Source organism: Bison bison, unplaced genomic scaffold, assembly GCF_000754665.1.
Source record: "Bison bison bison isolate TAMUID 2011002044 unplaced genomic scaffold, Bison_UMD1.0 scf7180017862979, whole genome shotgun sequence".
Lineage (NCBI taxonomy): Eukaryota > Metazoa > Chordata > Mammalia > Artiodactyla > Bovidae > Bison > Bison bison.
In genome coordinates, this window is record NW_011493551.1 from 2,823,815 (window position 1) to 2,838,898 (window position 15,084).

The 15,084-nt window shown below is 42.5% G+C and overlaps 2 protein-coding genes across 11 annotated transcripts in view; one reads left to right on the forward strand and one right to left on the reverse strand.

Moving 5' to 3' along the window:
• The window catches only part of R3HCC1L (R3H domain and coiled-coil containing 1-like), a 72,161-nt gene extending 61,642 nt beyond the window's left edge, over window positions 1-10,519 (forward strand). For all 9 annotated transcript variants that reach the window (XM_010833095.1, XM_010833088.1, XM_010833093.1 and 6 more), the window contains one exon: window positions 9,273-10,519. In XM_010833095.1, coding sequence (XP_010831397.1) covers window positions 9,273-9,340 — 68 coding nt within the window. In that variant the 3' untranslated portion in view covers window positions 9,341-10,519. The remainder of the gene's footprint in view (window positions 1-9,272) is intronic.
• Window positions 10,520-12,787: 2,268 nt separating this feature from the next.
• Window positions 12,788-15,084, reverse strand: part of LOXL4 (lysyl oxidase-like 4) — a 22,972-nt gene continuing 20,675 nt past the window's right edge. For both annotated transcript variants that reach the window (XM_010833097.1, XM_010833098.1), the window contains exon 16: window positions 12,788-14,253. In XM_010833097.1, coding sequence (XP_010831399.1) covers window positions 14,183-14,253 — 71 coding nt within the window. In that variant the 3' untranslated portion in view covers window positions 12,788-14,182. The remainder of the gene's footprint in view (window positions 14,254-15,084) is intronic.

The following is a 15,084-nucleotide window of genomic DNA, read 5'->3' on the forward strand; positions in this document are numbered from 1 at the left end:
AGCTCACTATAAAGCATGTGTTTAAAAAAAAAAAAATGAAGCTCATTCCATATTGTCATTTCCATTTCCTAGAAGCCTCCCACATATATTGAAATTGTGTTCATGACTTATATTTAGGAGGAAGACATGTTGGAATATGTCTGCCTGTTCCACACACCAAGGTATCCTAATCCATGCTCCTTTGTTGTTTTTCAAAAGATAGGTTCCATCTTTTTAGCTCATCCATGGCTGTTTCTATAGTTCTTTCTCCTGACTCAGAAAAATTTTCCTATGAAGACATAGTAATCTCCCAGGCAGAAAATGGTATTTGCTGTGGTTTTACTGGGCCATGATTGCCATGATTTTATCAAATGGTTTAGATCTTAGGTAGAAGAAAAATTAAGGAAAAGCCAGCAATTGACATTGGTGATGATAACTCTAGGATGTAATTTTTTTCTTTAAAGACAGTCCGGAGTGGCTCCATTAGAGCACATCTAGGTTAGCCTAATCTTATTATTTTCCAGGACTTAAGACTTCTCAGAAAATATTTCAACTGATCCACAAGCAGGGTTTTTCTTTCCCTATAGTTTATAGTTGAGGTTAAATGTTTCTCTCCTCTTTATAGGCTATTGACTTGTATGTAAAGGCTTGGGACTCCGATTGCACTTCAGTACTTTTTATCAAACTTCAGACTATAAACAGTCTGATTGCCTTAGTCCACGATCTTTGGAATCTGAAGGCAGTTTATTCTGAAAATTCCACTTACTGAAAAGTAGCTTCATTTTTCCATTAAACGAATTGAAGTTTCAAACTCCTTGTTTATTACCGGTCTAACAAGGCCATTAATACTTCCTGTCCACTCTGCTTTGGTGATAGCAGGCAGCTTGCAGACTCTCAGCTGCACTGGCCAGATAACCAGTGACAGAGTGTGTCATGGCAGGTGCTAGAGTTTCAGAGTTGAACCAACTAATTTTTTGAAACCTTAATGATTATAATGAGGCAGTTTTGATTTTACTCATGCTTTCTTGACTCAAAGGGTTCCTTGAGATTATAGAAACAGGGGAGGATCCCTCTGGTTTTTATATGTGGCACTGTCAGAACTAGATAAAGTGGAACGTTCAATGTCCTTAACCCTTTATTAATTGGTTATCTCTGAGGAAAATGATTTCTCTGTCATAACCACAGTCATCTCAGAAAGTCAGTGGCAGGTAATAACTGTGGTATGTATAAAAGGAGATGTGATTCTTTTTGCAGTGTATCATGCCTCCCTATGAGTGTAATGTCACCTGTATTTCGACAGGTATTGCAACAATAGTTTTGTGTGGATATCACCTGAGTACCCCACTGTTTCTCTGTAGGGCCATCATCATACAGGTGCACTTGAATTTATTTTAAGTGCCCAGCTATACAAGGACATTTCAGTGATGCAGTTAAAAATGAGGCTCTTGGCTAAGTGGGTACCCTGGTACATATGTTTTTGAAGAAGCCTTTTAGTTGTGAATAGAGGCCACTGTGATAAATTTCTCCTATCCATTGGTGCTAAAACTATACAGGTTATAGAGGGCTCTTCCTTTACTGTGTCTCAGAACTCTCTCATTCTTTATATCTGAGAAGATGCCTATGGAAAATTCCAATATAGCTTTCTGGCTGCTTAAGCATTAAGCATATACTCTAATAATTGCCTGCATGGAACCTAAAACTGCTCACTTAAAAGATTTTTTTTTCTGTGAAAATGAAAAGTACTGTTTAGATATTAAATAGAACAGATATTTTTGTTCCAGATCTTCCACTGGAGGGAAGGGGGTCAGTGCAGCACAAGAAATAACATTATAAGCTATGGAATCAGACTGCCTGGGTCTGTATCTAATCTCTTCCATTTACTGGCGGTGTCACCTTGGGCAAATTACTTGCTCTCTGGAGGCCTCTGTTTCCTCATCCATAAAATGGAAATCAAGTGAGACAATCCACAAAATGTACTTAGTCATTTTCAAAACCCATAGGAACGCTCTCCTTCCTGTTTCTCTAGGCCCATAACAGGTACAGAGAAACAGGCCCATGATAGATAAATGTTAGCTGCTTCCTTTTTCAGTAATAGTAGCAATATCACTTTATAGTGAGTCCGGCACAGATTCCAGTACATATTTTTTTCTTGTCACTAATCTTTTTGTTTTCAGTTGCCTCTGATACTCTTATCAACTACGTTTGGCCTTGCCCCTGTGCACAGCATTGTGCTCCCTAATTAGGAAGACTAGCGAGAGAGCAGGATTTTGTTCCTCTTTTTAAGACGTACAATCTGGTAGAGATATCTGCCTTGAGTAAGAAAGAAAATATGAACCTGATATTTTAAGCAGTTTTTTCTTCTCTTCACTTCCGAAGATTTTAAGATTAAAAGCCACGAAAAGGTTTTTGCAATTAAAAGGATTGAAGGAAGTTCCTGGCAGTATGCTAACTCTTGATGGGAATGATATTATCTCCATTTTAGAGGTAAAGTATCAATAACTGGACTAAGGTTACCCAACTGGTAAACTGAGAGGTGGTATTGGAACCTAGGCCTCTCTAATTAAAACCCATGTTCCTTCTACAACACTGTATTCCCTTTTGAAGGAGTTTTGGGGGTAATTAACATTTTTTTTTTCCCAGTAAAAAAAATTTTTAAGGTCTTCAGAAAATAAAATATGACAAGCTTCTTTTTAGTTATCTGTTCCAGTGGTTAAGAGCTTTTACTATCAGAAAATTCTTCCTTAGGTCTAACTGAAATCTATACAATAGTTTAAAAGTTTTTTCGTAGGTATTTACTGGAAATCAGAAGCATCTGGACACCATTCTGTTCTAACAGCTTTTAACTATAAAGATCAAGGGCAGATCAATTAGGAATGAGAGGATCTGGAGTACTAATAGAGTTTTTGCCGTTAACTAGCTAGGTAGCTGTGGCAGGTCTCTTATACCTCCCTGTGCCCCAGTTTCCAACACAGTGAAAGCAATGCTTGACTTGACCAACCTTGGAGAATTCTTTGAGCAACATAAGTTAACATATATAAACACGTTTAGAAAGGTGCTTTATGTATTTAGAATACTATTGTTTGTGTGACTCTTGGGAAGTTAATATTCATTATAATAACACATGCCAGTAATGACGAATACGTACTGTGTGCTATTGCCCCATTCGTTATCCGTGACAGACAGTGCTCATCAGTCGTGATACTCCTTCTTGGTGACTTTGGACTTGACTATTTGCTAGTCGATCAGAATCAGTATGAAATGGAAATCTGTGTGCCATCCTGATACAGGTACTTCTGTTATTAATACTGGGGCTTCCCAGGTGGTGGTGCCGTGGTAAAGACTCGGCCTGCCAGTGCAGCAGACACAAGACGAGGGTTCAGTCTCTGGGTTGGGAAGATCCCCTAGAGCAGGAAATGACAACCTACTCCAGTATTCTTGCCTGAAAACTTCCGTGGACAGAGGAACCAGCTACAGTCCATGGTGTTGCAAAGAGTCAGACATGACTGAGTGCATGCGTGCATGTGCGTGTGTGTGCACACACACACACACATTAATGATACTATGGAAAAAATCCCATAGCCTCTCTTTTTCCCACTTCAAGAGTTCTGCTGTCTGGCACAGTGCTTAGTTTGTAAAGAGATACTCAGCTACATATTCATTAGCATGAATGACATTGGTTACTTTAGTTTTTCTTCGTTAAATCTTATTTCACTCATGATTCTACTCTGAACCCTTTCAAGTCCTCCATGATTTTCTTTATAAAACCCAGAGTTAAACATTGCATATGGAACTTTTCTAATTAATGAGTTTGGAATTTGGAATTTTGAAGTATAAATACTTTCCTGATAATTTCCTTTACCCTACTTTGGTCTTCTTACCATTTTATTGAGGAGTCTTTGTCTTAATCCTTAAAAAAGAGATTAAGAAAGTAATCTTGGAGAAAGGGAATGGCAAACCACTTCAGTATTCTTGCCTTGAGAACCCCATGAACAGTATGAAAAGGCAAAAAGTTAGGACAATGAAAGATGAACTCCCCAGGTCAGTAGGTGCCCAATATGCTACTAGAGATCAGTGGAGAAATAACTCCAGAAAGAATGAAGAGACAGAGCCAAAGCAAAAACAACATCCAGTTGTGGATGTGACTGGTGATGGAAGTTAAGTCCGATGTTCTAAAGAGCAATATTGCATAGGAACCTGGAATGTTAGGTCCATGAATCAAGGCAAATTGGAAGTGATCAAACAGGAGATGGCAAGAGTGAACATCGACATTTTAGGAATTGGTGAACTAAAATGGACTGCAATGGGTGAATTTAACTCAGATGACCATTATATCTACTTCTGTGGGCAAGAATCCCTTAGAAGAAATGAAGTAGCCATCATAGTCAACAAAAGAGTCCGAAATGCAGTATTTGGATGCAATCTCAAAAACGACAGAATGATCTCTGTCAGTGATCTTTTATCATTGACAGTAAGTGATAAAACCACATTTTAAAGTCCAAACTCAGGAATATATGTAAAATTTCCCCATGTTCCACCTGTCAGAACACTTAATTTCCACGTAAAGTTGGAATCAGAGTTCTCAGAATAAGCTACTCTCATTTTAAAAGCTGGCTATAATTTTGTTTCATAACTGTGTGTCATTTTACTCTTGGGGGAGGATGATTAATTGGCTAGTTCTGAAAGGCCATCTTTTGGGGCACAGGCCGGAGAGGCAGAGTAAGTAAACAATAATTTGATCCCTTAGTTTGATTAATGAAATCACTAAGAACTTAAAAGTAAAATCATCTCTGTAGGATACCTAGTCAACTGTAATAAAAATCTAATCACAGTCGCTGCCTTCTGAAATCCTTTTTAGGAATTCGTTATTCTGCCTTCAAGGACAGCACTGCATTGCTGACTCGTAGGCTAGGTCTTATGGCATTTTCTTGGTGTCCTTTCTCCTCTTTGTAAAGTTCCCTTCATTTCCTATCTTTTTCTTTGGGATGCAGCATTTACCCATATTTTTGGAGTCACCTGCCTTTTAATAAACTTACGTCTGTGGCCCTGATCAGAGATGAAAATGTCTACAGACTGACTGACCCACTCCAGTACTCTTGCATGGAAAATCCCATGGATGGAGGGGCCTGGTGGGCTGCAGTCCATGGGGTCGCTGGGAGTCGGACACAACTGAGCGACTTCACTTTATTTTTTCACTTTCATGGGTTGGAGAAGGAAATGGCAACCCACTCCAGTGTTTTTGCCTGGAGAATCCCAGGGACGGGGGAGCCTGGTGGGCTGCCGTCTGTGGGGTCGCACAGAGTCGGACACGACTGAAGCGATTTAGCAGCAGCAGCAGCAGCAGCAGCAGACTGGTTTACCAATTATTGCCAAGTAAATAGCATGTATATACTTAATGCATTGATAACCATTCCACCCTCTAGAGTTAAATGCTCACTTAACATTTATGTGAGGTAGACTCCATTTCCCCATGTATTAATGATCATACACATACTTGGTAAGCCTGAAATCTAAAACTTGCTAAAATGCAGAGGTTACTTATATCAGCCCTCCTTGATCTCCCAGGTCTGTCAATCCATAAAAGAAGGCAATTAGATTAGTTTGACTAGACTTGTATTTCAAGTCTTGATGTTGATTTTTGCTCTGTAGGTGGCTACAAGTAGATTTTGTGATGATTTTTCATTGTTTTCTTAGGTGTAGAAGTACATTTTGAAGGTTTTAGTTTCCATCTCTTTTCTTTATTGTTTTAAACATGACACCAAACTGGCCTCTTTTTCATCTTCAGCACTTTCCATTTCCTCAGTGAGAACTCAACTCATTTAATATAATTGTTTCTGCCAATTTATTTATTATACTGAGAAATAAAAGTCTTCAGGGCTTTAGGTTAATCATTTCATACTAATATTCTCTTCTTCTTTGGTTCCATGCCCTCATGGCTGCTGTTGGGCTTTCTCTTAGTTTACTTTTTTAATTGGTGGAGTTAATAGGAGCTTTTTAAAAAAATGCTGTCTATCAGCTATTACCTCTTTTCTTTAGTAAAAGGCAACATGTTTATTCTTTACTATTCTGACCATATTTTTTTTTCCTACATATTTTCCTTTTCTGTGTAAATATTTTCAGATCTTGTCTTCAGATGTCAGGGTAGTGGAAAGTTTTCTGATTTAAGAACTAAGGACATGGGTTCCAGCTTCAGGTTTTCACTGATTATATAACCTTAGGCAAGTCACTTGACTCCTCCAAGCTTCCATTTCTTTAAAATGAAGAAAATATATTTAGGTCTTATCCTAACCTGTATTTATGTATTCTGTTCATGTTCTGTATTTCTAAATTTAAGCCTCACATTTTCACTGTTTCTTTGTGCTTCTCAATTTGTCTCTCTATTCTTGCTGATTTTATCATATGGTTTACCACCAGAATTTCCTCTTATATTTACATATATTTGGTAAACAGATGTACGGTCTTTTATTAGAAAGTGTTAGGATAGGGAATGTTTCAGAAATCTAAACTATTCTAATTTCGGAAAGATAATATGTTTATCTTAATATCTCTTTCCTAACACCAAAATCAAATCCACTAGCATTAATATTTCTGTAACAGACTGACTAGTCACGTTAAATGGCATATAAAGGCTATAAAGCAGCCTCATGACCTTTCAGGTTATACTGTAGTTAAAGGAACTTTGGTCTCAAGCTTTTTAAAAAACAATTTTTTTTTCAGTGCTACTTTGACTTTGAAATTGTGAATTATGGGCCAAAATTCTGTTTTTCTACTGCTCCTGGATTTCCTTTCTTAAAACATCCCACATTGTCTGGTTTACCTCTCTGAGCTTATTAAAATATCTAAGTTCTAATAATTCACTTGTCTGGTTTCTTCACTTTTTCTTGGAACCCAGACCAGTTTTTGTTTTTGTCCAAGGTTGCCTTTGCCTTTAGATCCTCTCCTAACTTTTCCCTGTTTTTAAGGATCAGAACCAGCATCGGCCAGTTATCCTTAGTACTGTCTCCCTGGAGAATCCCAACCCAGTTTAAGCCTGCCTTGAAGCTGAGTCCAGGCTCTGAATTCGAACTAGCCTTCAGCTGGGAAGTTGCCTACCCCCGTTGTTTGCCTCTTGTAACTTTGCTGCTATTTTCAGATAGTGCCACCAGAGGGTGCCCAGATAGCAGCAAATTTCTCTTTCTCACATTTCCAAGTGCCAGTCAGCTTCCTTATCAAGTTCTTTGCCTTTAAAGTTGAGTCAAATATAAGAATTTTTGTAAGATATTCTGTTAATTTGGAAAGATAACATCAAAATAGCAAGTATTGATATTAACTCTAAACTTACTTTGATTTCTATAATTCCCCTTGGTTCATGACTTGCAAAATCTTTTACAGACATTATCTGAAATAATTGCCCTTGGAAGGAAGCACTTAGGCTTAATTATCTACATTTTATAGTGTCAGGATCAATGACTGACTAGCCATGAAATTAGAACTGGTATTGTGGCACCTAGTGAAGCACTCGGGTCACTAAACCGTGTATGGTATGTGCTGTCTCAGGTCTTGATGAAAGTGTTAAATGGAAACCAAGCTTATGTGTTAAAATTTGAAGATGGTTTGCCCAGATTTGTGCATTTTTTTGTTTTTAGAAATAGTTTTTATTTTCCCTTCATTATATGTGGTCTTTTTTCCATGGTGGAATTGACATTCCAGAAGATTTCTGGCTCCTGAAAGTACTCTGAAAATACTAAAATTTGATTTTCCTGTGAAGTATTTTTTTTTGTAGGATTGTAGTAGAGAGATATTACTAAAGCCCAGTGGCTACTATTTCCATTTGAGCAAGAAGGTAGAAGAAAAATATTAAAACATATTCTTGATCCCTTTTGAAATATTTATAAAGATCAGTCAGTCAGTTCAGTTGCTCAGTCATGTCCGACTCTTTGCAACCCCATGAACCGCAGCACACCAGGCCTCCCTGTCCACCACCAACTCCCAGAGTTCACCCAAACCCATGTCCATCGAGTCGGTGATGCCATCCAACCGTCTCATCCTCTGTCGTTCCCTTCTCCTCCTACCCTCAATCTTTCCCAGCGTCAGGGTCTTTTCAAATGAGTTAGCTCTTTGCATCAGGTGACCAAAGGATTGGAGTTTCAGCTTCAACATCAGTTCTTCCAGTGAACACCCAGGACTGATTTCCTTTAGGATGGACTGGTTGGATCTCCTTGCAGTCCAAGGGACTCTCAAGAGTCTTTTTCAACACCACAGTTCAAAAACATCAGTTCTTCTGCGCTCAGCTTTCTTTATAGTCCAACTCTAACATCCATACATGACCACTGGAAAAACCATAGCCTTGACTAGATGGACCTTTGTTGACAAAGTAATGTATCTGCTTTTTAATATGCTATCTAGGTTGGTTATAACTTTCCTTCCAAGGAGTAAATGTCTTTTAATTTCATGGCTGCAGTCACCATCTGCAGTGATTTTGGAGCCCAGAAAAATAAAGTCTGACACTGTTTCCACTGTTTCCCCATCTATTTGCCATGAAGTGATGGGACCGGATTCCATGATCTTCGTTTTCTGAATGTTGAGCTTTAAGCCAACTTTTTCACTCTCCTCTTTCACTTTCATCAAGAGGCTTTTTAGTTGCTCTTCACTTTCTGCCATAAGGGTGGTGTCATCTGCATAACTGAGATTATTGATATTTCTCCCGGCAGTCTTGATTCCAGCTTGTGCTTCTTCCAGCCCAGCGTTTCTCATGATGTACTCTGCATATAAGTTAAATCAGCAGGGTGACAATATACAGCCTTGACGTACTCCTTTTCCTATTTGGAACCAGTCTGTTGTTCTATGTCCAGTTCTAACTGTTGCTTCCTGACCTGTATACAGGTTTCTCAAGAGGCAGGTCAGGTGGTCTGGTATTCCCATCTCTTTCAGAATTTTCCACAGTTTATTAAAAATCAGTAGACTGGGAATAACGGCCAGTTTCACTGAAGCACTAATGCAGTTGAGAAAGAGAACTAAAATAAATACCTTAATAGCAAGATAAGAATCTGGATCCTCCTTGGTTCTGACTTTTATTCCATATGCTTTTAATTTCTGTTAGCCCAGCCCTTTCTCTTTTTGTTGTATAGTAATGCTAACACTGTTTCAACTTACAAAGCACTTGGAAAGTGAAAAATATTAACTCTTGGAATCAGGTAAGAGAAAACCAGAGAACCCACCCATTTCATGATTAAAATTAGCTGTGTAATTCAGATTAAGGGAAAGCTACTGGTTATGTGAACTTATACTACTATTTTTAACACTGCTTTTATTTACAGAGAGAAAACGATTGGAAGCCAGGCAACGGGAAGCCATCTGGGAAGGCAGAGACCAGTCTGCAGTTTGAACATCACTTGATGAAAGGGATAATTCCAGGAATTCAGAAAGTACTTCCAGTTTTCAGAGGATTTTTCCAGACCTCTGTGTACATGCAGATGTGCGTGTTAATGAAAGAAAGAGATAAAGCGATCAAGACAAGGGCTGACTGGGTATAAGAAGAAGAGCAACTCCTGTTTGTCTTCACTCCTACGTGCAGTTCTTTGGAATCGCCTTACTGTGTTGCATGTGGAAGGAAGCCGTCAGCTTGGGAGAAACTTGGAGGATGTGACTTCCAGGAATCCTCTGGACAGGGCAAGCCATGCTTCCAAGATGTTTTAAGTGAAAGCAAAACAGAGGATTCAAACCTGTGACGATGGGAGATTTAGGCCCTGCAAAGGCAGGGTGTTCTTACTACCTCACAAAGCTGCGACCACCAATATTGTGAGGGGCAGATGAGGCAGGTGGGGGACAGAGGGGAGGGAGCTGCTAGTACAAAGAGGTGGACCGGTATCTGGTGTAGTTGGTATTCACAGAATCTACACTGCCGGTTCCAGAACCCCAAAGTGGGTGAACTGCAGCAGGTGTAGGCATTTGGACTCCAGATCTTGTACTGAGCCGAGTGCCTGGGGCTGCTCCAGCTGCACGGCAGCCAGGGGCTTGCCAGCTTCATTCCTCATAGGAAGCTAGTCTTGGGAGCTGGGTGCCAGTTCCGGTTTAAACAGCACTATCATGTTATAAGAGGGAGACATTAAAGCCCATTTTGTGGTATACATCACTCAGCTGTTGGTCGGTTTTGTCGTTCCCACAAAGAAATGGGAGAGCAGTTCTCCCCTTATTTTCACCCCGATAACGCTGTGTAGGGGATTCGGTGGGCCTGTTGGTTTAACTGAACCCTGCTGAGTAGACTGTTGATCATCTGGTGCCCGAGAGTACACTACAAAAATACTCCCCTGGGATTGGTTTATGGCAGCTTCTCTCCCCTTCCTGTCCTCTTCACACATCCCCACCCCACCCTTTGCCATTTCGTCCAGTCTGACATCCTGCAGAAGCCATCTGGCACACAGTGTGTTTCTGGTATGGTCTTCTCTGCCCATGCCAGAGGCATTTGGCAAGCCACACCAGACCGTGCATTACAGTGAAGAGCAGCCAGAATCAAACACACACCTCTGGGCACTGAGAGATTTCCTAAAAGACACGGACAAGTCAGCTCAGGCTTTATCCTTCTCATATCTGCATCCTCAGTGTTTTAGGAAAGTAGTTCTACACTGAAGAGACGGTAGTGCTAAAGGGTAAGATGCTGAGGGAGCAAGAAACAGTGTCTCATTGTGCTTTCAATGAGGGCAGCAGCCTCATTTGTGTATGATTCAGTGCCTGTGACAATGATGGATTATTAGCATTGCCTCGAAGATGGTGGACTGGAGCTCTGTCCAGACGTTCCTCAAATGACACTGGCCTTGGGGTCTCGATCCTGCTGCTATTCCGGTCTGAGAGCCCTCTTACAGTTCCTCAGCATTGTTTTTCTCATTCGTGGTCTGTTCTGAACCTGCCCCTTGTTCACATTCAGTACCTCCATTCCAAGTTTGGGGGAGTCATTACGTGCTTCTCCTGACCCTCTGCCCCAGTACTGCTTAGGCCAGGGCCCTTCTCTTTGGTGTGGCCATACAGCTTGTGCTTTCTGTCTTCAGAGAACAGAGGCATGTCTATTTGAACACTATGGCTGCATTTGAAAGAAGATGCAGGGAACTAGCCAGGTTTATACTGAGACAGTGTACCTCTAAGGTATGTCTTTGCTCTGTTTTGATCCTTCAAGGCTGAGGGTGACCTTGGATGGTTAAAAAAAAAAGTGATCATTCCTGCCACTTGCCTTTGAGGTGCTTCCCCTTTCTGGCAGCATTTTGGCTTTTAAGGGCATTGTTAATGGTAACGTATAGTCCCATATTTATTACTCAGTTTTCTTACAGAACTCATAATTTCAAGACATTACTTTTATCCTCATTCTAATGCTATGTACTTGGTGGCCCGTAACTTAAACGTTTTTTCCAAATAATCAGCCACCTCTAACTTTGATTTATCCTTATAAGTAGATCCAGAGAAAGGATTTTGTTAACTAATACTGCAAGGTATGGCGGTGCCCTTGTTTCTACCATTAGTAGAAAATGTGTGTTTTAGTTGTAGTTTCTCCAGTAGAGGAAATTAATATACATTGGCTGGAGATAAGAGGGCCTGTCCAGGCCCAGCACAGACTATGGTGAGCTTGTCCAGAGGGGACCAAATCTTTGGCTGTATCCACACCATGCCTTCACACACAGAGCTAACTGGAGAGCTCCTTATAACTGCCACTGACTCTATTAGAGATTCGATAAGATAGATAGCTAATGCACTCTGCTATGCATGTATATTGCTTCCGATATGTTGAATTTGTGAATCCCAGTACTACCTGGAATTTATAGTAGAAAGATACATTCCCCTTTGATTTCCAGTATACTCCTCATAGAATAGAAGTCTTTATGGAATAGGAATAAATTAGGCATCTGCACGGTAAGCTGAGTTCCTAATACTTGAATTTCTGTAAGACTGAAGAATGCCAAGGTGAAAAATCTTCAGACATTTTTGGTGCTGTCTGGAATTTGGTGGTTGGTATTCTGTTAACATTCCTCATTTAGTTACAACTCATGCCAGCTACATCTTCCCATGTCCTTCCCTTTCAACTCAGAGGCATAACAGCACAACCCTTATATAGCTTTTTCCAAGAATTAGAACTGGCTGCACCGATCACACGTGTGATGTGGGCACTGAGACAGAGCAGAGCCAGTGGCTGGCCGCCTGGCCTGCTTTTTTCTGGCCTTCTTGGAAACCGGATCCAGCCAGAAGCTGTGGGTAACCTCCGTGCTGGAATCTAGTCATCAGTCACCACACGCTCCCCCACCAGCCACACATTCTTTGACAGACCATTAGCTGCATGTGTGACTATAATGTTGTTACTGTTTGGGAGATGTTTGCTGGATCCAACAGGAAATCAGTCCTTCCGTTGTTTACCTAAACTGCCATGCTAAAGTATCACGCTCCCTCTGCCTAAGGAAGGAGATGAGGAAGTTAAGAAGAGGGGAGGTAAAGGAAAAGAAGGAAGAAAGCTCTTCTTTGTATTCACAGAGGATACCCCAGGGCAGATATCCTTTTCTACTCCCTGAGGAGGGGCAGCTCTCTTGTGGGGTTGGGGTTACTATAGTAATTCTGCCCCATCTACCACCATTCACTTCAGCCTTGCAGCCTTGGTTGTAGAAGTTTACCATCTTTGGGCTTTTCCTTCTTTCCTCCTCCTGCTCATCCGTTAACCTTTCCAGCCCATGATTTACCATGGAGGCTAGGGAGGGAATTGGGAAGCAGTGTGTGCTAAGTCGCTCAATCATGTCTGACTCCTTGCGACCCTAGGGACTGTAGCCCTCCAGGCTCCTCTATCCGTGGGACTCTCCAGGCACGAATGCTGGGGTGGGTTGCCATGCCCTCCTCCAGGGGATGCGTGAGTAGCACGTGCGCCCCACACGTCTTAAGAAACCAGGTCACTGGGAGTGAAAAGGGGTAGAGTTCATGTGCTGAGAACTGCCAAGAATCACAGCCAGCCTTGCTTTGTAGCAGTCCATAGTGAGCAACCTTTATTGGCATGAGAGCGTCAGACCTGTGAAGATCATCTCTGCAGTGTGTCCAAGTGGAGACAGGATTAAGAATCACGTCCAAGAAGATCATAGATCTTAACCTCACCTGAGCAAGAGCATATCACAGCCACATCGAGCAGAGATGGTGGCCTTTCCTAGGTTTAATCCTTAACTAAATTAAATCTCCCCCCTTCTGACTTCTCCATAGCCTAGTCTTCACTCTACTAGACCTGTCTTCTTTTTCCTGCAGAGATGAGTGGCCTGTTGGACTGATGTTCTTTCCACTTCAAAAATTTATTCAATGGAAAGTTCAGTCCAGAAACCTGGGGGACTCGACATTTAGGCCAGTCCTGAGATGCACAGTGATCTCGCCTGCTGGATTTATGACAAGTATTTTTCCCTGGCAGAGACCCTGGCAGCAGCTGGGGTCTACATTGCCCCAGTCACCTTTCTTTGGGCCTTCTCTTGCTGCTCTGCAGGAAGGCTGTATCTGGCCACTTCTGTGAATCCTGCCCTGTCTCAAGCACTCAGGAACTGGTGGTTTGGGCCCATCAGGAGATAAGGGGATGCCTAAGGCCTAAGCCTCCAAGGACATTAGAAACAGCCCATATGTGCAGGAGGATAAAGGTAAGGACACTGAAGAACAGACTTGAAGAGCAGGAGGATAAAGGTAAGGACACTGAAGAACAGACTTGAAGAGCAGCTGAGTTCTAAGTGTGGACAGATCAAGCAAGGCACTCAGTTCACCAGATTCTCTGCCAGGTGTGACTTTGACACAAGCTGTGTCACTCAGAGCTCCTAGCAGAGAGCTGACTCCTCCTGTATTTTGGCCCTCCTCTGAGACATCTGCAAAGCACCATTTAGATGGGGAGCCAGGCCATAGTCCATTCCTAAGGAACTGGTACATCCTGAACCAGGAGCTCAGGGGCAAGATCCCGGGAAGACCAGGTCTCCTTAGAGGAGAGGAGCTCAGCTGAACAAAGCCTGGAGGCCATAGTCTAGAGACCAGAGGCCCCCAGGGATCAGACCCAGAGCCATCCTGAGGGAGCGGTGCCATTCTGGTTTGGTGATCTTGCCATCTAAAGGCTTCCTGAGCGGGTTCCCGGTGCTTCTTGGCGCTGGCCCCTTTCCCTCTGTGTCAGGGCTCGGTGAAGGGCATGGCTCCAGTAAGCTGAGGTATCTGGTGTGTCGGCAGCAGCTGGGAGCGTGCGGTGACGGCTTCAGATGAGGTTGTTCCTGAGACGCTGTTCCTGCTCCTGGGACAGCTCTGTGTTAGCTCGGTATGAGTCCCCTGTGGACCGAAGGACGACAGGTAAGTAGCTGACCTCACCAGAGTCCCATCCCCTCACTGACAACTTCACAAACACCAATACATCCTGTCTGGCTTGGCCTTTCCATTGGGTTAATCATGGGCACGGACAACGACCCGTTTTAGAGAAATAGATGCCGACAGGTGCCTAGCTGCAGGAACATGGGAAAGAAGAGGCTATCGAGTGGGAAGGGTTGTGCTGGTCACTCTCCATGCTCCCTCCCCACATTCATTCTCTATCCTCCTTTGTTCTCTAGGAGCCCTGGAGACCAGAGCCCTGGAGACTGCCTCACCCTGGCTCCCTCCTCTTCTGGCTTCTGGTTGGTTTAGCTCAGTGGGAAGCAACAAGAGACTAGAGGATGGAAGGAGGGAGAGGTTGGGCCATTTCCTCCCCTGTCCTGCAGCAATGGTCTCCTGCGACTCCAGCCCCACCAGCTCCTCCCTCCTCAGCACAAGGGTTCACCTGGCTCCAGGGCAGCCTTTGCCCACTTAAGCCCAAAGTGATAGCAACATTTCCGTCTTCCTTATCCCTGGATATCTCAACATCCTCCTCTCCCTAGTCCTGCTCACACCTTGGGATAGTCCTCTCATTAAGTAACCTCACACTTGCACCTGAGTGCGTCCTCTGTTTCCCAGCAAGGACCCTGGGGGGTCGGAGCTACGTTGTTTCCTTCCTTCCTCGCTCCCCTGGACCCTGTGCGGCCTGCCACCAGTGTTACGGAGCCTCTGCCTCCACGCCGGCAGCCTTAGGTCTCTGGGCTCCAACTCCTAATTCCTCTCCTGTTCCTGTCTTGCTTAATGGCAGCAGAATCT